This window comes from Cetorhinus maximus, chromosome 14, assembly GCF_964194155.1.
Source record: "Cetorhinus maximus chromosome 14, sCetMax3.hap1.1, whole genome shotgun sequence".
Classification (NCBI taxonomy): Eukaryota; Metazoa; Chordata; class Chondrichthyes; order Lamniformes; family Cetorhinidae; genus Cetorhinus; species Cetorhinus maximus.
The window spans coordinates 78,447,820-78,469,382 of record NC_135892.1 but is presented as its reverse complement, the minus strand read 5'-3'; the positions used below and the strand labels follow the sequence as shown (position 1 = coordinate 78,469,382).

The 21,563-nt window shown below is 43.2% G+C and overlaps 1 protein-coding gene across 3 annotated transcripts in view; it reads left to right on the top strand.

The window, feature by feature from the left end:
• LOC144689751 (synaptotagmin-14-like) overlaps window positions 1-21,563 on the top strand; it is a 264,233-nt gene that overhangs the window by 77,249 nt on the left and 165,421 nt on the right. The window contains exons 1-2 of one of the 3 annotated variants that reach the window (XM_078557122.1): window positions 14,949-15,075; window positions 17,586-18,958. In XM_078557122.1, coding sequence (XP_078413248.1) covers window positions 17,689-18,958 — 1,270 coding nt within the window. In that variant the 5' untranslated portion in view covers window positions 14,949-15,075; window positions 17,586-17,688. Of the gene's footprint in view, window positions 1-14,910; window positions 15,076-17,258; window positions 18,959-21,563 lie in introns of those variants that run through there. The other 2 variants (XM_078557123.1, XM_078557121.1) reach the window with 2 other exon arrangements.

Genomic DNA, 21,563 nt, shown 5'->3' with positions numbered 1-21,563 from the left:
CTTAAAGGAACGGGAGAGCACAAGAGACCTCAGAGAGACACTGAGGCTTTAATGAGCGAGAAAATGTTCGAGACTTTGGAGACACAACAGGGCTTAAAGGAGTGAGAGAGAGAGAGACTTTGGAGACACAGTGGGGCTTAAAGGAGCATGAGAGAGTGTGCAAGAGACTTTGGAGGGACAGTGGGGACTCACGGAGCTAGAGAGACTTCAAAGATACAGTGGGGCTTAAAGGAGCGAGAGAGAGCGCTAGTGACTTTGGAGACTCAGCAGGACTATACTCCACAGGAAACAGTCTTTATGTTCAGAGCTCACATTTGGAAAGAAAAATTGAGGTGTGACATCACAGAGAAGTAGGTAGGTGATTGGTTGTAAGTATTTTAAAAATTATTTTATGGGATGTGGACGACGCTGGCTAGGCCAGCATTTTTACTGCCCATCCCTAATTGTCCTTGAGAAGGTGGTGATGAGCCACCTTCTTGAACTGCTGCAGCTCATAGTGCTGTTAGGAAGGGAGTTCCAGGATTTTCACCCAGCGGCAGTGAAGGAACAGTGATGTAGTTCTAGGTGTCTGGCTTGGAAGGGAAATTGCAGGTGCTGGTGTTTCCATGCATCTGTTGCCCTTGCCCTTCTACGTTGCAGAGGTCGTGGGTTTGGAAGGTGCTGTCGAAGGAGCCTTTGTGAGTTGTTGTTGTGCATCTTATATATGGTACACACTATTGCCACTGTGTGGTGGTTGTGGAGGGAGTGGACGTCGAAGGTTGGGGATGGAGTGCTGCTTTGTCCTGGATGGCATTGAGATTCTTGAGTGTTGTTGGAATTGCACACATCCAGGCAAGTGGAGAGTCTTCCATCACACTCTTGACTTCTGCCTTGTAGGTGGCGGCCAGGCTTTGGGGAGTTAGGAGATGAGTTACTTGCTGCAGAATTCTGAGCCTCTGACCTGTTCTTATAGTCACAGTATTTATATGGCTGGTCCAGCTCAGTTTCTGAGCAATGGTAACCCCAGGATGTTGATGCTGGGAGATTTAACTTTGGTAATGTCAAGGGGAAATGGTTAGATTCTCTTTTGTTGGAGATGGTCATTGCCTGACACTTGTGTGGTGTGAATGTTACTTGCCACTTATCAGCCCAAGCCTGAATGTTGTCCAGGTACTGCTGCATTTGGGCACGGACAGCTTCAGTGTTTGAGGAGTCACAAATGGTGCTGAATATTGTGCAATCATCAGCAAACATTTCCACTTCTGGCCTTATGATGGAGGGAAGGTCATTGATGAACAGCTGAAGATGGTTGGGCCTAGGACACTACCCTGAGGAACTCCTGTAGTGATGTCCTGGGACGAGAAGATTGACCTCCAACAACCATAATTATCTTCCTTTGTTATGACTCCAAACAGTATTGAGGTTTTCTCTGATTCCCATTGACTCCACTTTTGCCAGGGCTCCTTGATGCCATACTTGGTCAAATGCTGCCTTGATGTCCAGGGCAGTCACTGTCACCTCAGCTCTTGAGTTCAGCTCTTTTGTCCATGTTTCAACTAAGGCTGTAATGAGGTCAGGAGCTGAGTGGCCCTGGCAAAACCTAAACTGAGCGTTAGTGAGGTTATTTCTGAATAAGTACTGCTTGATAGCACTGTCGACGACCCCTTCCATCACTTTGCTGATGATCGAGAGTAGACTGATGGGCGGTATTTGGCCAGGTTGGATTTGTCCTGCTTTTATGTGGACAGGATATACCTGTCAGTTTTCTACATTGCCGGGTTGATGCCAGTGTTGTAGTTGTTGTAGATAAATGTTTCCTATTTATCTTATCTAAACTAGGGAATAAATTAGTGAGTCTTATCTTTGTTTTATTTTAAAGTAAAGTTTATTACTGCCAAGTATTATTAGGGTTTATCGACTTTAGTAAGGGTTATTAGTATTGGGAAGATTTATTAGTATTGATAAAGGCATTAGTAAGGGTTATTAGCAGGAGCAAGGTTATTAACTGATAGATTATAGAATGGCAGGGCTGATCCATCCCTCTGGAGTGCACATCCTGTGCTATGTCAGAATCCAGGACACCTCCTGGATAACAATTTGTGCAGGAAGTATCATCAGTTGCCGCAGCTTGAGCTCCAGGTTTTGGAACTTGAGCAGCAGCTGGTGTCAATGCAGTGCATCCGTGAGGTTGAGGGCTTCATGGATAGCATGCTTATAGATGTGGTAAACCTGCATCTTAAGATTATGCAGGGAGAGAGAAAATGGGTGACAACCAGGCAGTGAAGTAGAAATAGGCAGGTAGTGCAGGAGTCCCCTGAGTGCATCCCACTCTCCAGTTCTGAGAGTGATGGTTCATCTGGGAAGTGGAGCCAAGTCCATGGCACTACACGTGGCTTAGCTGTATGGAGGTGGGTGTGAGGTTGCGTGTGGAAGGAAGACAGGAAGAGCAATAGTGATAGATGATTTGATAGGGGAATAGACAGGTGTTTCTGTGGCCTCAGATGTGAATCTAGGGTGGTGTGTTGCCTCCCTGGTGCCAAGATGAAGGATGCCTCTGAACAGCTACAGAGCACCCTGAGCTGAATCACCGAATCATCACTGAATCTCCCACTATCAACATCTTGAGGGTTACCATTGACCAGAAACTGAACTGGACTAGCCATATGAATACTGTGGCTACAAGAGCAGGTTAGAGGCTAGGAATCCTGTGACGAGTAACTGGCCTCCTGACTCCCCAAAGCTTGTCCACCATCTACAAGGCATAAGTCAGGACTGTAATGGAATGCTCTCCACTTGCCTGGATGAGTGCAGCTCCAACAACACTCAAGAAACTTGACACCATCCAGGACAATGCAGCCTGCTTCATTGGTACCCCTTTCACAAACATTCACTCCCTCCACCGCTGACGAACAGTGGCAGCAATGTGTACCACCTACGAGATGCACTGCAGAAACTCACCAATGGTCCTTAGGCAGCACCTTCGAAACCCACAGTCACTACCATCTAGAAGGACAAGGGCAGCCGATACATGGAAACACCACCACCTGGAAGTTCCCCTCCAAGCCACTAACCATCCTGACCTGGAAATATGTCGCTGTTCCTTCATTGTCGCTGGGTCAAAATCCTGGAACTCCCTCCCTAACAGCACTGTGGGTGTACCTACACTACAGGGACTGCAGCAGTTCAAGAAGGCAGCTCATCATTTCCTTCTCAAAGGCAATTCAGGATAGGCAACAAAAGTTGGCCTAGTTAGTGACGCCCAGATCCCGTTAATGAATTTGAAAAAAGCTGCAAGGGCGAACAGCCAGCACTTGTGGTACACATTGGTACAAACAAAATAGGCAGAAAGAGGGATACGATCCTACGGTCAGAAATTAGGGAGTTAGGTAGGAAAATAGAGCAGGACCTCTAAAGTAGTAATCTCTGGACTACTCTCAATATCATGCACAAGTGAGTATTGAAATAGGAGGATAAAGCAGATTAATGCATGGTTGGAGAGGTGGTGCAGGAGAGAGAGCTTTAAATTCTTGGGATTTTGGCCCCAGCTCTGGGTGAGATGGGACCTGAATAGGCCGGAAGGCTTGCCCCAAAATAGAACCAGGACTGAGGAATACCAAGGTGCACAGAATACTGGGAGATATAGATAGTGCTAGAAATGGGAATAGCATGTTATTAGGTGGGGTCAGAGTAAGGGAGAAAGTAATAAAGTCTATATCATCTATATGAATGTGTGGTAAGTAAGATTGGTGAGCTACGGGCGCAGATTACCACCTGGAAGTATGATGATGTGGCTATGACAGGGACCTGGCTCAAAGAAGGGCAAAATCGGGTGATAAATATTCCTGGATACAATGTGTTAGGAAAGATAGGAAAGGAAGAAAAGTGGGAAGAAAAGTGATTAAGGAGAGCATTGCAGCTGAAGAAAGAAGATGTTCCAGAGGGCTCAAGGACAGAATCTATTCATCTAGAGCTAAGGAACAAAAAGACACAATTACATTGCTTGGTGTAGTCAATAAGCCACTAGCTAATGGGAGGGATGCGGAGGAACAAATTTGGAAGGAAATTACAGGGAGGTGCAAGAATTATAGAGTAGTTAGGATGGGCAATTTACATAGACTGGGATGGTAGCAGTGAAAGGGGCAGAGAGGGGAAAGCGTTCCTAGAATGTACTCAGAAAAATTTTCTACAGCAGTTATGTGTCCAGTCCAACAAGAAAGGTGGCACTGCTGGACCTGGTTCTTGGGAATGAGGTGGGCCAAGTGGATCAAGTGCCAGTAGGAGAACATTTAGGGGACTGTGATCATTATATCATAAGTTTTAGGCTTGCTATGGAAAAGAACAAAGAACAATCCAGAGCAAGAATAATTAACTGGGGAAAGCCAACTTCAAAGGCGAAGAGGTAAGAATGGATCTGGGCCAAATAAGTTGTAATCAAAGGAATCAAGGCTACCTCCAAACAAGAGAGAGTTCGGCACAATCAAGAGATATTCCCTCTAAAGGAAAAGGTGGGCAAACAAATCCAGAGTTCCCTGGATGACAAAAGAGATAGAAATTAAGATAAAGAAGAAAAAGTGTGCTTATTACAGACATCAGGTAGCGAATACAATTGAGAATCCTGCTGAATATAGAAGGTTTAAGGGGAGGTGAAAAAGCAAATAAGTGAAGCAAAGAGGGAGTATGAAAAGAGCCTGGCAGCCAACATAAAAGATGATGATCCCAAAATCTTCTATAGACACATAAATAGTAAAAGGGTGGTAAATAGGGGAGTAGGGTCGATTCAGGACCAAAAAGGGGATTTACGCATGGAGGCAGAGGGCATAGCTGAGGTATTAAATGAACAGCTTGCATCTATCTTCACCAAGGAAGAAGATACTACCCAGGCCATGATGAAAGAGGAGGTAATTCAGATGCTAGAAGAGTTTAACATTGACAAGGTGGAGCTATTGGATAGACTGTCTGTACTTAAAGTTCGTAGGGCACCAGATCTGGATGCGATGCATCCAAGGATACTGAGGAAAGTGTGAGTGGAAATTGCGGAGGCACTGGCCATAATTTTTCAGCCTTCCTTAGACTCAGGTGTGGTGCCAGAGCACTGGAGAATTGCATATGTTACACCCCTGTTCAAGAAAGGGTGTAAAGATAAGCCCAGCAACTACAGAATGGTTCCAGGGATTGGGAAGTTCAGTTACAAAGATAGATTGGAGAAGTTAGGACTGTTTTCCTTGGAGAAAAGAAGGCTGAGAGGAGTTTTGATAGAGGTATTCAAAATCATGAGGGGTCTGGACAGAGTTGATATGGAGAAACTATTCCCACTCATGAAAGGATCGAGAATGAGAGGGCACAGAATTAAAGTAATTGGCAAAGAAGCAAATGTGATATGAGAAAAACTTTTCATGTAGTGAATGGTTAAGGCCTGGAATGCACTGTCTGAGATTGTGGTAGAGGCAGGTAGTACAATCGAAGCATTCAAAGGGGAATGAGACTATTATCTGAAAAGGAAGAATGTGCACGATTCCAGGGAGAAGGTGGGAGAACGGCACTAAGTGAATTGATCATGTGGAGAGCTGGTGCTGATAGGCCAAATAGCCTCTTTCTGTGCCGTAACAATTCTGTGATTCTGTGATCGCCTCTTTAATTGCAGCCCATTGTTCTCTTACAGTTTTGCCTGCCAATCATTGATTCCATTTACCCGGCACAGATCTTTTCTCAACCCACTGAAACTGGACCTCCTCTAATCGTTTTTTAAACTCTAGATTGCTCCTTGTCCTGTCCTATTCCATAGCTGATCTTAACCTTAGGATACTATGATTACTATTTCCTTAATGTTCCCCTACTGACACTTCATTTACTTGACCCACTTCATTCCCCTGAGCCAGATCCGGCAGTTCCTCTCTTCAAGGACTTGTGGTTAGGTTACTCACTACCTATTGCAATCAGAGTCCTATGTACATCACAGGTAATCTATATTGCGTATTGCAAGAGGTCTCGCACCTGAACCAGATGAGTACTCTAGCTGACCAACTCACGAACATACTTAAGATGACAGAAGCCAGAGCAGCAGTGTAAACAGAGCCTTAAGCGACCCATTGACATTTTTGTCTGCCTTGTAGAGGCATTCTGGAGATTGTTAATGGAGGAGTTATGGCTGTTGTCTTTCATCACCATCTCTGGGTATGTCCTGTCCCACCAGCAGGACAGACCTACCACAGGTATACAGTTGGGATGGAGTGGCCCCTATTAGTCCTCAACATTGACTCTGGACCACATGAAGTTTCATGGCATCAGGTCAAACATGGATAAGAAAATGTCCTGTTGATTACCACCTGGCGTCGTCCCTCAATTGAAGATTCAGTATTCCTCCATGTTGAACGCCACTTGGAATAATTACTGAGGGTAGCCAGGGGTGTACTCCAGGTGGGGGATTTCAATGTCCGTAACCAAGACTGACTCGGTAACGCTATTACTGACATAGCTGAGGCCTGAAGGACACTGCTGCCAGTTTGAGCCTGAAGTAGGTGGCGGGAGACTAACATGAGGGAAAAATCTACTTGGCCTAGTCCTCACCTATCTACCTGTTGGAGATGCATCTATCAATAACAGGAGTGACCACCATACAGTCCTTGTGGTGACAAAGTCCTGTCTTTACACTTGATGACACCCGCCATCATGTTGTGTGGCACTACCACCATGCTAAATGGGATAGATTCAGAACAGATCTAGCAGCTCAGAACTGTGCATCCATGAGGTGCTGTAAGCCATCGTCAGCAGCAGAATTGTATTCCACCACAATCTGTATGGTCTGTAATATCTCTCACTCTGCTATTGCCATCAAATCAAGGGACTGAGCCTAGTTCAATGAGGTGTGTAGGAGAGCATGCCAGGAGCACCATCAGTTGTACCTAAAAGTGAAGTATCAGCCTGGAGAAGCTGTAACACAGGACTACAAACATGATGAACAGTGGAAGCAGCATAGTATAGCCAGAGCTAAGCAATTCCACAACCAATGGATCTGATCAAACCTCTGCAGCCATGCCACATTCAGTTGTGAATGGTGCCAGACAATTAAACAGGTAATGTGCAGAGAAATATCCCTATCCAGAATGATGGTGGATATATTTCCAAGTCAGGATGGTATATGACTTTGAGGAGAATTTTCAAGTGGTGATGTTCCTATGTCCCTGCAGCCCTTGTTCTTCTAGGTGGTAGCTTTAATTGCTTTTAGGTGAAACTTCTGACCCTTTCTCAGGAGGAGGTCCTGCCTTAGAGAGCTGAAGGCCAATAGGACAGCAGTGCCAGCCATGATCACACCAAGCTGAGGAGCCCAGATAAGTCTGGAGCTGGGTGTCTCGGCGAGGGAGTGAGAGAACTGGGTTCAAGAGGCCGAGGGTTTAGGATAAAGTGGGGGAATGTCCTTGACAGAGGGATGTCTCTGATGGGCCAAGGGAACCCGCAAAGGAGGTCACTCCCCCTTGGCCGATAGCAGCTTGTACAGCTAAAGCTGCCATCCTTCCTATATGGCGGGGGCCTTCTCCCCCGCTGTGGGTAAAATACCACCCGTAGTGGTAAAAGGCACTTAAGTGGCCGTTAATTGCCACTTAAAGATCTCAATTGACCCTAGGGTGGGTCGCTCAACATCACTTGGTGTCCACACCCCTGTCAACTTTCAGACAGGTCAGGGTGGCTAGGTCTGCGGTGAGATACTGCCCACTGGATTTTACCCACCGGCGGGTTTGAAGGTGAGGTGGGGAGCACAAAATCCAGCCAGTGAAATTCCTAGTCTTTTTTAAGTGCCTTTCCTGTCCAGTTTTTTTATCAGATGTGGTGTAATGCATGGTGAATGGAGTTTAAAGTCCCAAGTTCTCTATTGCTGGGCCGTTTCTCCTGTATGTTGCACATCACTTCTTTTGTTTCTTTACATCGAGACACAAAAACTTGAGTGTTTTGCATTATGTAAATAATAGAGAAAGAAAGAAGATCTTGGAAAGGAAGAGGAAAGCATAAACAAATAAAGTACTTGCAGCTTTAACGAATATAGATATATGTTCATGTAAGTAACCAGGGATAAGAGTATTTGGGAAGATCAATGTTAATTACATCTTAAGCAAATTGATAGGTGAACAATACTGAATTAAGTATCAATAAGGCATGTAATATTTTACCTTCACTCAGATATGTGATATATTTCCTCATTAAATGTGCTGTATTACAGTGACATCACGTTTTGAATGCATTGGAACCATGGTAACCATCAGAAACTGCACTGCAGGTCTTGGATTGCCATGAGCAACTACATGGAAAATTTCCCAGTGTTTATTAAAAATTCAGCTCAGCTTTGAATACAAAATATTATGTTACATATGAAGATATTTTCCAGGGAAATTAATTAATTGAAAATAGGTCCATGAAATAACTGTCCACAATGATCTTGCTGGAAGTAGTTCAAAATTCATGCACTAATATAGGGCCAGTTTTCATCTGCCTACTGTCCCTTTTTTTTGTGTAAAGAGGGCAATAATACAATGGAAATTATGAACAAAATCGTTGTGTTTCTGCCGGAGGCCTCCTTGTTATTTCAAGTCTGCCTTGCTTAAGGTGACTATTGCTCCTGCTGCAAACAGGCAAGAATCTAATAAATGTGATTAGGATCCAGATGTCTTTTCCTGTCAGTCAGCTCTACCAATATTGCTTTCTAAACCTGCTCACAAACCATGATAACACAGGCTGAGAAATGGCCTGTTCCAAAGGTATTTAAAGGATCACTGACATTGCCAGATATCTTGATTGAATTTTCCAGTTGCTTTTGGATGCCTGTAATAACTTGACATACCAGGCAGGTTTCTACTTGAAACAGATGACTTTATCATAGAGAACTTTTCAGAAGCTACTTCAGAAGCTACATGTTTGAATCAGGTTCTTGACAAGAAAAGCCCCCCTCCCCCGCCATGATTATCCACGCTTAGGGCTCATTGGTCGGAGCCTCCAAGGACAATCACGGGACCCCTGATAGGCAGTAGGAAAGGCTTCAATTACTACATTTCCTGCCCCTTTAGTTTTTTTACAGTTTCTATTTACAGAGAACATTTGAATATCCTACGACATACACATATATTCAACTCAGGTGATTAGGGATTGTCTCTGAGGTGGTTTCCTTATTCAGTTAGAATGGCACAGCTCTACCACTTGAGGTTCTTCCACTGGATCAACATGACCAGGATCTGCACCACCAAATACATCATTACAAAGTGGCAGTTCAGGGATTGGCAACTCTACAGAGACATCAGGCACGTATATACTAGGTTGATCTGTTACCTCAGGGATTAATGGTTTGAAGTTAATCTCAGGCGGAATAGCTGGTTGTTGGAATGTCCCTCTACTCCTAAAATGATCCACATATTTATGAACAATTCGGTCTTCCACTTCCACCTGGAATGACAAGGGACCAGTTTCTGAGACAATTGCACCAGGACCCCCACAAGGCCCATGTGATGTTTGTGTTTAACATTTATGCTTTTTTTGTAAAAGGGCATTTTAGTTTAATAGAAGTGTTATATAAAAAACTCTGACAGTAGGGTGTGCTAAGCCCCGGATGTATTGCCCACTGGTGTAGAATAAGGAATAAAGGAACCTTTTGTTTTTTACACAGGAAGCTGGGGTTCAGAAGCAGATATCTGTGTGTGTATTCTTAGTTGTTAAGAAGTGACAAAACACTTCAAATGGCGACAAGGGTGGGATCATCATTATTAGGGGCTTTGGATGCTTTTGATCCAGCTACTATGGACTTTGTGGTTTATGTCTAGCAAATGGAACAGTTTTTCATTGCGAATGAGATTGAAGAGGAAAAGCAGGCCTCAGTGTTTCTTACAGTCAACGGAATGAAAAATTTCACTTTACTGAGAAGCCTCATTGCTTCTGACAAGTCAGCAGATAAAAACTTTAAAGAGCTTGTGGGCATTTTAAAAAAGCACTTCGATCCCAACCCAGCAATTATTGCCGAGAGATTCAAGTTTCACCAAAGAGAGCAGCATGAGAGTGGGTACGTTTCCCAGTTCCTGGCTGAGTTGAGAAAATTAGCAGAATATTGTGACTTCAAAGGTTACCTGGAAGAAACTTTGCGTGATCGCTTGGTTTGTGGACCAAAATGAAAGAATTCAGCGTAGATTATTCACAGAGCAAGAGTTAACACTGAAGAAAGCATTTGAGATTGCACAAAGAATAGAAATGACAGAAAAACAAGCTGGAGATTTGAAAGCGCATTCTAGCAATGCCAAAGTTAAAATAGTAAAGTCAGGGTATATCGCTTTCAAACATGTTACCGCTGTAATGGAATAGGACATAATGCAGAAGCCTGTAAGTGGAAAACCATTGATCGTCGCCACTGTGGAAAAAAAAGGACACATACAGCGTGCATGTAGGTCAAAGGCTGATCACAGTAAAGCAGTACCACCAAGAAAAGGGCATTATGAGGAGCACACGGACAAGTCACGCTTGAAAATAAACAGGCAGTTTAAACAGACGCATTACTTGAAAACAAATACAGAAGTAATGTGCATAACGAGACAGAAAGTGAAACTAACAGCAACAATGCAGAAGAGCAATTGTATTGCATTCAGTTTGATCTGAAACTAGATGAAGGACTAAAAGTTGGCATTGCCTTAAATGGTAAAATGGTTGAAATGGAGGGTGACACTGGAGCACCTGTTTCTATTGCTTTAGAGAAGTCATGGGAGAAAATTTTCAAGAAATGCCCATTGGAGAAAACCCTCTTCCAGCTTAGCACCTACACAGGCGAGCCTGTGAATATACTTGGAAAAATGTCCATTCAAACTAATTATGGAGATCAAATAGCAAGGTTGCCACTTATCATTGTGAAAGGGGATTATCCATTGCTTATGGGCAGGAAATGGCTAAAAGAAATTCAGCTGGACTGGAATAAAATAAAGTGCATTGCAATCCCATGTTGCAGTCCTTGTTAGACAAGCACACTGATGGTTTCAAAGAAGGTCTTGGAGTTATTAAAGACGTTGAAGCCAAACTTGCTGTGAAGGCTGAAGCTTCTCCAAGGTTCTTCAAACCACATTCAGTTCCCTACACAATGGGACAGAAAATTGAGCAGGAACTAGAATGACTTGAAAACTTTCAGATAACTGATTATGCAGAATGGGTAGTTCCAATAGTCCCAGTAGTGAAGGATGATGGGTCTATCAGAATATGTGGTGACTATAAAATCACCATTAACCCTTTCCTGGAAGTACATCAGTACACACTACCAAAAATTGAGCACCTGTTCGCTGTTCTGAATGGAGGGGAATTATTCACAAAGCTGGACCTATCACAGGCATTTTTGCAAATGCACCTGAGTGTTGATTTCAAGAAGTATACATCAGCACACACAAGAGGTCTAGATCAATACAAATGACTACCTAGCTTTTCTAACCGGCATAGTTCTGCATCCACCTTCTCCTTTAAAGCATAAGGCACAGGTCTGGCCTTAAAGAAATGAGTTGTTGCCTGAGAATCCCCATATATTTTTGCTTGAAAGCCTTTTAACTCTCCTAATTTGTGACAAAATACACTGTTGTAGTTCCTTAGAAGCTTAGGAACTCCTTCTGTTCTCAAGTGAAATATTTCAGACCAGTTGAGCTTAATTTTTTGTAATCAGTCTTGGCCCAGAAAATTAGGTCCTTCACCTGTCATGATGATCACTGGAAGCTGGGCTGTTAGTTGCCTATAGGACACAGGCGATGCCATTTACCTGTATAGATTCTCCAGTGTATGTCTTCAGTTGAGCCGTTGTTCACTCCAGATTCAGTGTCTTGAAGATGGGGTTATTTTAATATTGAGAATGAGCAGCTGTGCCAAAGTGGTGCATCAGAGGTGCCTGCTCTGCTGTGATTGTTGCAATGGAGCCTTGTAACTTTGAAAAGGGATGCCTGAGGTTTGAAGCAAACCGAAGTTATGAAAGATAATATCAGAATTTTAGGCAGGATGTATAGAGCCAGCCTTAAAATGATAATCAATCCCAGATGATCTAATTGCCTTTGTTTTCTTAAGTATTGGGGCCTTCAGAAGGTCCAGAATGCAAACTGCATTGGCTCTCTAAGCATAGGTTCTGTTGGGCTTATCAAGGATGAGCTTGGATGGAATTCCTTTGGGTGTGGGAGGGGATGAGCAGTGTTGGGGGTGTGGGGGTGTTGAGTAGTGTCAGTGGTGCGGGGTGGGAGCAGTATCAGGAATGAGGGATTAGGTGAACATTGTTGGGGTATGGGAGGAGGACTGAGCAGTGTTGGGGTGTGAGCAATGTTGGGATAGGGTGAGCAGTGTTGGGGGTGTAGGGGCTGGTTGAGCAGTATCGGATGAGCAATGTTGGCAGGGGATGAGCAGTGTTAGGAGTGAGGGGTGGGGTGGAGCAGGGCTGTGGGTGAGCAGTGTCAGGGATGCTGGGGGTAGTGAGCAGTGTTGCGATGCAGGGGGATGAGCTGTGTCAGCAATGATGGAGTTGAACGGGGTGGGGGTACCTAGAATTTAAAAAAGATGATAGGTACATTTAAAAATAGTGAAGTTCAATGAACTGAAGGCTGACCTCAAAAGACATGTCTTTAGTTTATGACCTGAATGGGCGTGGCGTTGCTGGAATTGCCTCCCAATTCACCTTGCTGATGGATCCACTCTGCAGCCAGGACAGGAAGGTCCAAAGGCTCCAGAGTGAAAAGGTAAGGTCACAGTTTTGAACACTGTCATCTCTGTGTGCTCTCACTGTACCGCTGACCAGACGATCTGGGTCTTTGTCTCTTTTATCTCTCTCCTTCCTTAATCCCAATTGTCTTCTGCAATCTTCATTCCACTTTCTGCACATTAATTTAATTCTAATTTTATACTCTATATGTTAGTGAGGATTCATCAATCTGATTGATTGAAAAGCTTGGCTGACTCTTGCTATGCTCTCAGAAACCACAGATCTTCTGTAGAGGGCAGCATGCTGGACGAGATGCTGGACTAGAGCAAGTCTCCTTTCAAAAGCCTGTCAAAACTTTGTGTGCAGCTGGCAGCAAGGTGAATGGCGAGCACAGTTCCTTAGCTGCCACCTGCAAATTCCAGGCCAATAATGTATGCTGACACTTAAGTGCTATTGTAATGAGTTCTGGATTGTTGGATGTTCCTTCAGATGAAATGTCAAAGTAGATATTAAAGATCTCAGGAAACAATTTGAAACAAACAAGGGTAATTTTCTCTGCTTTCATATCAACAGTTCCCTGAGATTATTAATATTGAGCATTCCTGTTTCAGTCAAGTACAACAAAAGCATTCAGTGGGATGGTTGGAGCTGGCCATTCATCTCATTGCTGTTTATGGAGCCTTGCTGCATAAAAAGCTTGCCATCTTTGTTTACGTAAAGGTGGTCACTGCACTCCAAAGTAACTTATTGGGCAGAATTTTGCCCTTGATGGGCGGGCCAGCAACTGATCGCCGCCGTTGAAACGGGCCCTGCCGCCATTTTAAGTGGGTGGGCCAATTAAGGCCCGCCCAGTGGGCCACCCGACTGGAAGCACTATGTGGGGGGGGATTCCCCAACTGCCAGAGTGCGCTCTTTCGTGCACATCTCCCTGAGACTAAGTGTTGCCTCAGGGAGAGTGCTGAAAGTTTTTGAAAGTGTAAAAATAGAAAAATAAAAAAATTATTAACATGTCCCCCTCATGTGACAATGTCACACGAGATGGGACATGTTAATAAATATCACAGAAACTTTATTAAAGATTTTTAAAACCGACATTAAAACTCATCCCGCCGGTGGATGAGGTTTCATATTTTTTCAGAAGCCCGCTGGGGCTCCTGGCCTGCCCACCAACCTGAAGGTTGGACGGGCAGGGCCTTTAATTGGCTTAATGATCCTGTCAATGGCCTCAATTGGCCATTGACAGGTCGGCAGGCGGACAGCTGATCGCACAGTCCCCCCGCCTTCCTGAATGTTTAAATGGGGCAGGATGATGTCGGAGGTTCCGCCCAACGTCATCCCATGTCATTTTCGTGTCGGCGAGCGGACCCCGCCCCCTGCTCGCCGACAGAAAAATTCTGCCCATTGTGTAGGAAGTTTCTTAAAGATGTATTAGGACGCTGTATAAGTGTAAAATCGCACTTCCCAAATCATAAGACACATAGCCCAACTTCCACGCCTGCCCATCAGCAGCATCATGTGTGACGATCTAGCACTTTGAAGTTTCTCACAAAATAACAACTGTATGTATAGTAGGACCTGGAAATAATTATACCTTCCATAGATGTTGTGGCTTTACCTTTTGATACCTAACACGCAATTGTGTAACAAATTGACAACCCACTTTTCACCGCTATTGATTTTCTTTTCCATAGACTTAGATGGAAAAGAAAATTGGTGTTCTTTATTTAAACATGAAGCAAGTTTTAGGATGTTTGCAAATGTGAGTAAGGGACTGGCTCCTGCTTCAGATCCCAGCACCATCAGGGATCAGGGAATTCTCTGTACTCAGGCAATCGAACTCCACAGATCACCTACAACAAAAGAGTTAAGTTACTTCCCAGTGAACGTGGAGCCGGGAGTAGTAAAAGTTCTGTACCCGATCCATATGGAAGTTCATACCCAATTGCTGCCACTTCAGCCCCCTTGGCTCCAAGGTCCTCGATCTTCCTTCTGCAGAACCTGAGGTACCCAACCTCTAGGCTCTCCAGCCCTGACCACTGATCACCCTTCCCAACCCCCATTGCACAGAGCATTACGGTGGTGAATTCTCTTGCATAGGCCTCGAATTCACAATTTTCCAACTAAGGTGAGAGTGTTACCACTGAGCCAAAGCTGACACTTTTTGGTGACAATTGATATTTGTATAAATATACATTTGTTTGCAGTGCCCATGGGGTCACTTTAGAGTTATTATTTTAATATCTTTCATTCTCTTTCAGTATCTCCAGAGGCGGTTGGGTTCCTGTCTGCTGTTGGGGTGATTGTCATTCTCATGATCCTTCTCTTTCTATATATCAACAAAAGACTGTGTATTGAGAATATAGGAGAGTTTCCGTGCCTTGATGCAGAATACAGGGCCAACAAAGATTTACAAGACAATACCCGTAAGTGCTTTATTTTAGGCCTTAACCTTTTTAGTTTTCTGACAGTAGAAATATGTTCACTATGCTAGAAAAAGACTAGAATGAGCAAATTGAACTTTTATTAACTCAATTTCTTTGCAAAGTTGTTAGAAATAAAATATCCTATTAACTCTTTTAAAATGTCAGTGTCAGATTCCAGTTGAATGAAATTATTTTGAATTCTATAATTCTTCTGAATAAAATCATTGATAACCTAGAGGCCATTTTTATTCTATTCAATCCTTGACTTCAATGAATGAAGCTTTGTGGGTAGATCTTAGTAATAAAAAAGGGGCAGCCACATTGTTAGGTGTTTATTATAGACCCCCAGATAGTCAACAGGAAATTGAGGAGCAAATATGTGCTCAATTTGCGGAGGTGTGTAAAGACAATAAAAATAGGGTAATTATATTGGGTGATTTCAACTTTCCCAACATTAATTGGGATAGACAAAGTGTTAAGGGCTTGGATGGAGTGGATTTCTTGAAATGTGTATAGGAGAACTTTTTAGGTCAATATGTAGAGGGTCCAAAAAGGGACGGCACAGTGCTGGACCTAATTCTGGGGAATGAAGCCGGACAGGTGGCTGAGGTGGTGGTGGGGAGCATTTTTGTGATAGCGACCACAACATGGTACAGTTTAAGTTTGTCATGGACAAAGAAATAGACAAGCTGCAAAAAAATGTTTTGGACTGGGGGAGAGTGTATTTTAGTAAAATAAGGCAGGATCTGGCTATGGTAGACTGGGAAGAGAGGCTTTTAGCAGGTACAAGGGAAGCAAATCAGTGGAGGCATTAGTGGAGTACAGAAAGTGCAGGGTGGAGCTTAAGAAAGCAATTAGGAGAGCAATGAGGGGATATGAGAAAGCTCTGGCGGATAAAAGTAGGGAAAATCCCAAGATATTCTATAAGTATATCAATGGGAAGAGGATAACCAGGGAAAGAGTAGGGCCCATTAGGGACCAAGGGGGCAAACTATGGATGGAGCCAGAGGACATTGCAAGAGTGTTGAATGAATACTTCACATCCATCTTCACCCAAGAGAATGAGGATGAAGGTATCGATACAGGGAGTGACAAGGTATTGGAGGTGTTGGCAGGCTTAAAGGTGGAGAAATCTCCAGGTCCAGATGATTTGTGTCCCAGACTGCTGAGGGAAGCAAGGGAGGAGATCGCAGGGGCTCTGACCCAAATTTTTAACTCCTCTCTGGCCACGGGGGAGATGCCAGAGGTCTGGAGAACAGCTAATGTGGTCCTGCTATTTAAGAAGGGTTGTAGAGATAAGCCAGGGAACTACAGGCCAGTGAGTCTCACGTCATTGGTATGGAAACTATTGGAGAAAATTCGGAAGGAGAGAATCTATCTCCACCTGGAGAGGCAAGTTTTGATCAGGGATAGTCAGCATGGCTTTGTCAGAGGGAGGTCATGTCTAACAAATTTGATTGAATTTTTTGAGGAGGTGACCAGGTGTGTAGATGAGGGTACTACAGTTGATGTAGTTTATATGGATTTCAGCAAAGCCTTTGACAAGGTCCCACATGGGAGACTTATAAAGAAGGCAAATGCACACGGGATACAGGGTAATTTGATAAGGTGGATTCAAAATTGGGGGGATGTGAGGAAAAACTTTTTTACCCAGAGGGTAGTGATGGTCTGGAATGCGCTGCCTGGAGGGTGGTGGAGGCGGGTTGCCTCACATCCTTTAAAAAGTACCTGGATGAGCACTTGGCACGTCATAACATTCAAGGCTATGGGCCAAGTGCTGGTAAATGGGATTAGGTAGGTAGGTAGGTCAGGTGTTTCTCATGTGTCGGTGCAGACTCGCTGGGCTGAAGGGCCTCTTCTGCACTGTGTGATTCTGTGAATTCAAGATGACTTTAATTACATCACAATAGTGAGTCGTAATTCAGTGCTCCAAATAATTTACTCAATAATCATTACACCTAATGCTATTCTATTACTGCTATGTGGATTCCTATATTTTGCATGTTTCTAAGAAACAAATACCTGAGAACTCCTTATCTACAGATTTCCTAATGCCCAAAAAAAATCTCAGCAGTGTGGTGGGGGGGAAGGGTAATGGAGTGTTAATTTTCCAATTTAGGGTTGGCACTGGGGAACCAATGGATGTAAAATCATGGGATAGGTGCCTGACTCCCCATTTATGCACTTGGCAGGCAAGGTTTTCTTCCCATAATACAAAGATAAGAACGTTGTCCCTAATGCTGATACTTAAGTGCTTGTTTGTGGCACCTCAAGATGGACATACAGGCTGCTTGCAAATCCAAGTTTCTGTATTAGTCTGTGGAGCTCATATTTCCTATTTCCACAAAAACAGCTTTTTCTTAAATCCGCAATAAGGACCCTAGGCCAGTGGCTTATGAATAAATGTGCCATTGCTGATTTTAGGCTAATTGTTGAAAATTTGTACTTAAATGTTTATTATATATCATATATAATTAATTTTAAACCCTTTTGCATTTATTTACTGACAGAGGTAAGCTGAAAAGGATGACCAATTTGGCAACGTTAACCAATTACTCTATGCATCTGAATGGGGTTTTGCTTTCTTGGGGATAGAAAGACTGCTTGATTTAAATGTCGTTTTTCAAGAGTTTTCAACAAAGTGTGACTTTGCCATCAATGTCCTCTTTAGTCGAGCAGCTTAGCAATGTTGTAGGGGACCTGAGTGATGCAGTTGAGAAGGCTGGGTGCACTGTGGCTGATACAGTCACAGAGCAGGTAACACAAATGCTAAATGGTTTGCGTGCAGAAGGGGAATCTTCTGAAGTTTATGCAGACGATGGTGCAGCATCTCCAAGTAGCAGCTCGGAAGTTGAAACAAAGACGCTGTCTGCTGAAGAAGGCGAAGAAACAAAAATCTATGCAACAAATAGTGTTAACTCAAGAGAGTTGCAAGATACTGCAAGGTACGTTGAATCAGAAGTTAAAAAAGAAAAAAGGCAAAAGCAGTTACAACACCAATCTTCAGTTAGTAGTTTAACAAGTGGTGTTTCTGCAGAGACAAGTGCAAGAGATTATAATTTTAAACCAGTGGAAAATATTTCCTCTCCACAATACATAGATCTTTCAGATGTTACTGTGGGACAAAAGGAAGCTCAGCAGCACAAAACATCAAAAAGTGACCTTACGGAATCAGAAAAGCTAAAAGACACAGAAATCAAGAACAGCCTAAAGCAGAAAGGACAGAATCATGAAGATGCTAAAAGATTACCATGCGAGAAAGTTAATTATACTATTTCAGATTGCAGCAGTGCTGCACAAGCATCAGAATCTCAAACAATAGAGGAAGAGACCAAAAAGCTCAAATGCATGTCATCTGATGTAGCTTTGAAGACCAACAATGAAGTTAATAATCCACCTTTACAAGACAAAAGGAATAGTTCAGCCAAGTCTAGCAAACTTAATACTGAAGCCTCAAATAGTAAAATGCACAACAATGAATATTTAGCTATGAATAAACAGAAAGAGCAGGTGCATAAAAAGGGCAAAAGGAAGTCATCAGTAATTGATATTGGGGATAACAAAGCAACTAACCAAACTGCTGTAGTACTGGACATGGAAGGGCAAAAAAAAGATAATGAAGGGAAAAAGTCCCTATCTACCTGGCTATCACAAGGTGCAAAAAAATTAGCCATTAATAAGCCTGATACTTCAGAAAAATTGTCTAAAAAGCATGAGGAAAGCCTTTCAAATGTTAAAAAACACTCCACAGATCTTAAAAATGAGTTACAAATACAAAAAGAACTTAATAAAAAAGGAGAAAGTGAAGTCTCTTGTACCAAAATATCAGAAAAAAACAAAAAGGCCAAGAAAGAAAAAAAAGAAAAGAAAACTTCAGACAAAGGTGAGAGCATTTTTTCAACTTGATCTGCTCTATAACTTCAGCCTGAACTACTCTGCTGTCATCAGTACTATCCAAAGATTCCCGAACCTTCTAATCTAACTTTTGGAACCGTGGCAACATTCCTATTTCTGACCTTGTGTTAGAGAAGTTCTCTATTTCATTTTCCCTACTTTTCAAGGATAACTAAAGTAAAATTTTTTCCATGTAGCAGGTTGTACAACTTTTGATGATGTTTTGCAAGAATTCTTTCAAACATTATATATGCAATTGAAATCATTATTCATGTCTGCAGCATTATGTGAGAAGTACAGGACTTAAAAATTGTGTAGAAACTGTTCATTGGTAAAGTCACTATCTCTGAGCTAATCAGGTCATACAGTGCTAAATGTGATCCTTGGTCTGTATTTGGCTCATTGATCTCAGCCAAGGTGCTGCAGTAAGTTGTAGACTTTGAGTTTTAGACCAAAGTCGTCTGGGGTTTTATCCCCCCAATTTACATAAAAAAAACTGTGGGATATCAGGTGCTACTTCAATGAAAACACTTATTTTATCTTAAAAATGTTGAGTGAGTTGCAACATTCAAACTCAAAATGCACTGGATTGTTTGTTAATAACCCATTCAAGTTGGGGTCTAAAAAGAAATATGATAATGGTAAGGCATGGTATAGTCATGGGAATAGACACTGTTCTCTGGAGCCGAGACCAGGGTCGGAATTTTCCCATGGGAGGTGGGAGTCGGTACCGAACCAGAGTTGCATTCCTGCCTCGGTCTCCAGGCTGCCAGGGAGCACAACTTTGCAGTCACTGGAGCCTTACTTAGCCTGGAGTGGGCCTGCTGCCCATCTAAGCAAACCCGAGGCAGGTTTGGAGGTGGGCTAATTCCAGAGAGGGCAGGTCAAAAGACATGCTTCCTTTCACCTGTTCCCAAATACATTGGCTTGGATATGCAGTGAACGTAGAACTCTATTGGGAAGGCCTCAAAAAGTATTTAAATGCATTTTAAAAGCATTTTAGAAGTATTTTAAATTTAAATATATTTTTCCCCAGCCCTCACCCATCCAATCTTCACTCTTGATGAGCCTCCCATGATTTAAATGAGGTTGTTGATAGGAGCATGACTGTTCAGGGCCTGCTTCCTCTCCCACTTTTGGGGAAAATGGTGGAGGACGGAAATGGAGGCGGAATTTCTGACCGCGTTGTTTGTTTGCTGTACTGCCTCCGTTCCTGTTGGATTTGGGACAGGAGAATTCCAGCTTGGGTGTTTCAATGGTTTAGTTACCTGCCTGGTGCCAGGGTTTGGGTTTTGGCTGGAGAAGAGCTTGGGTTGGAATATTATGCAGAGGCAGTGGTCCCATCCTCTAATTGAAAAGTTGGGGGTGCCCTCCCTCTGCATGGCTGGCACCCCATAGTGATTTGTCAGCTTTCTATTCCCATCGGCGCCATGGGGAGCGGAGGCTACTGCTGGGATTACAGGCAGTCCCCAATGAAGAGGAGCCATGTTGCTGGACATGTAGGTAAGTCGGGTTAAACAGGGGCTAGGGTGGTAGTCGCCAATGAGGGAATTGGGGTCTGGGTTGGGCAGGGGTGGAGGGAACATGGGGGTCATGGCAGGAGACTGCCTTGGTGGGAGGTCTCCATTGGGCACAAGGTGCCCGATCTAGAGAAACCCTCTCTCAGCCCTCAAAAAGGCTGCCAGGTAGCATAGACACCTCCCGCTGCTGGTAAAATACCAATGATGGCAGGAAGAAGCACTTAAATGGCCATTATTAAGGGCCTCAATTAGCCCAAAGGTGGGAAGGTCGCATGCGCCTTCCATACTGCTGGTAAAATACCAGCAGAGTCAGGTAGGTAATGGGCAAAATGCTGCTGCAATGGTACCTGGTTTTATGCCCCCTGCCTGCCAGTCCACTCTTGGGAGGGCCATAAAATTTCACCCTTGGTGTGGGAGGGGTGGATCTAGTTGCCATGGTCTGTGTAGGAACCAGTATTATAGGCAAAACTAAGAATGTGGTTCTGTGGAGGGAATATGTAGAACTGGGTTTTAAATTATATGCAGAACCCCAAGGGTAATAATCTCTGGATTACTAACAGAGCCAAATTAGTATAAAATCAAGCAGGTTAGAGTATTAAATAAGTGGCTTAAAGAGTGGTGTGGGAAGAAGGGTTTTGATTCATGGAGCAACATTTACTCTAGCTGCTCTCCTTTTTATTATCTTGGAAAAGCTCTTTCAATCTGTTTTTATATTTCTAGCTAGTTTACTCTCATTTTGTTTCTTTTTTTAATTAACTTTTTGGTTGCCCTTTTCTGGTATCTAAAACTTTCTCAATCCTCATACTTACTACTGTTCTTTGCAACATTATTAACCTCTTCTCTTAATCTAATATCATCTTTATCTTCCTGAGTAAGTCATGGTTAGATATTTTTTGCTGAGTTTTTTTAATAGAATGTACTTATGTTGAAACTTTTGAATGTTTCCCACTCTTAATTTACTGCCACACCTTTTAGCCTATTTACCCAATTGGTCTCAGTCGGCTCTCCCCTCATACCTACATAATTGGCTTGTTTAAGTTTAAAATTCTTGTTTTGGACTCAGCTATGTTGCTC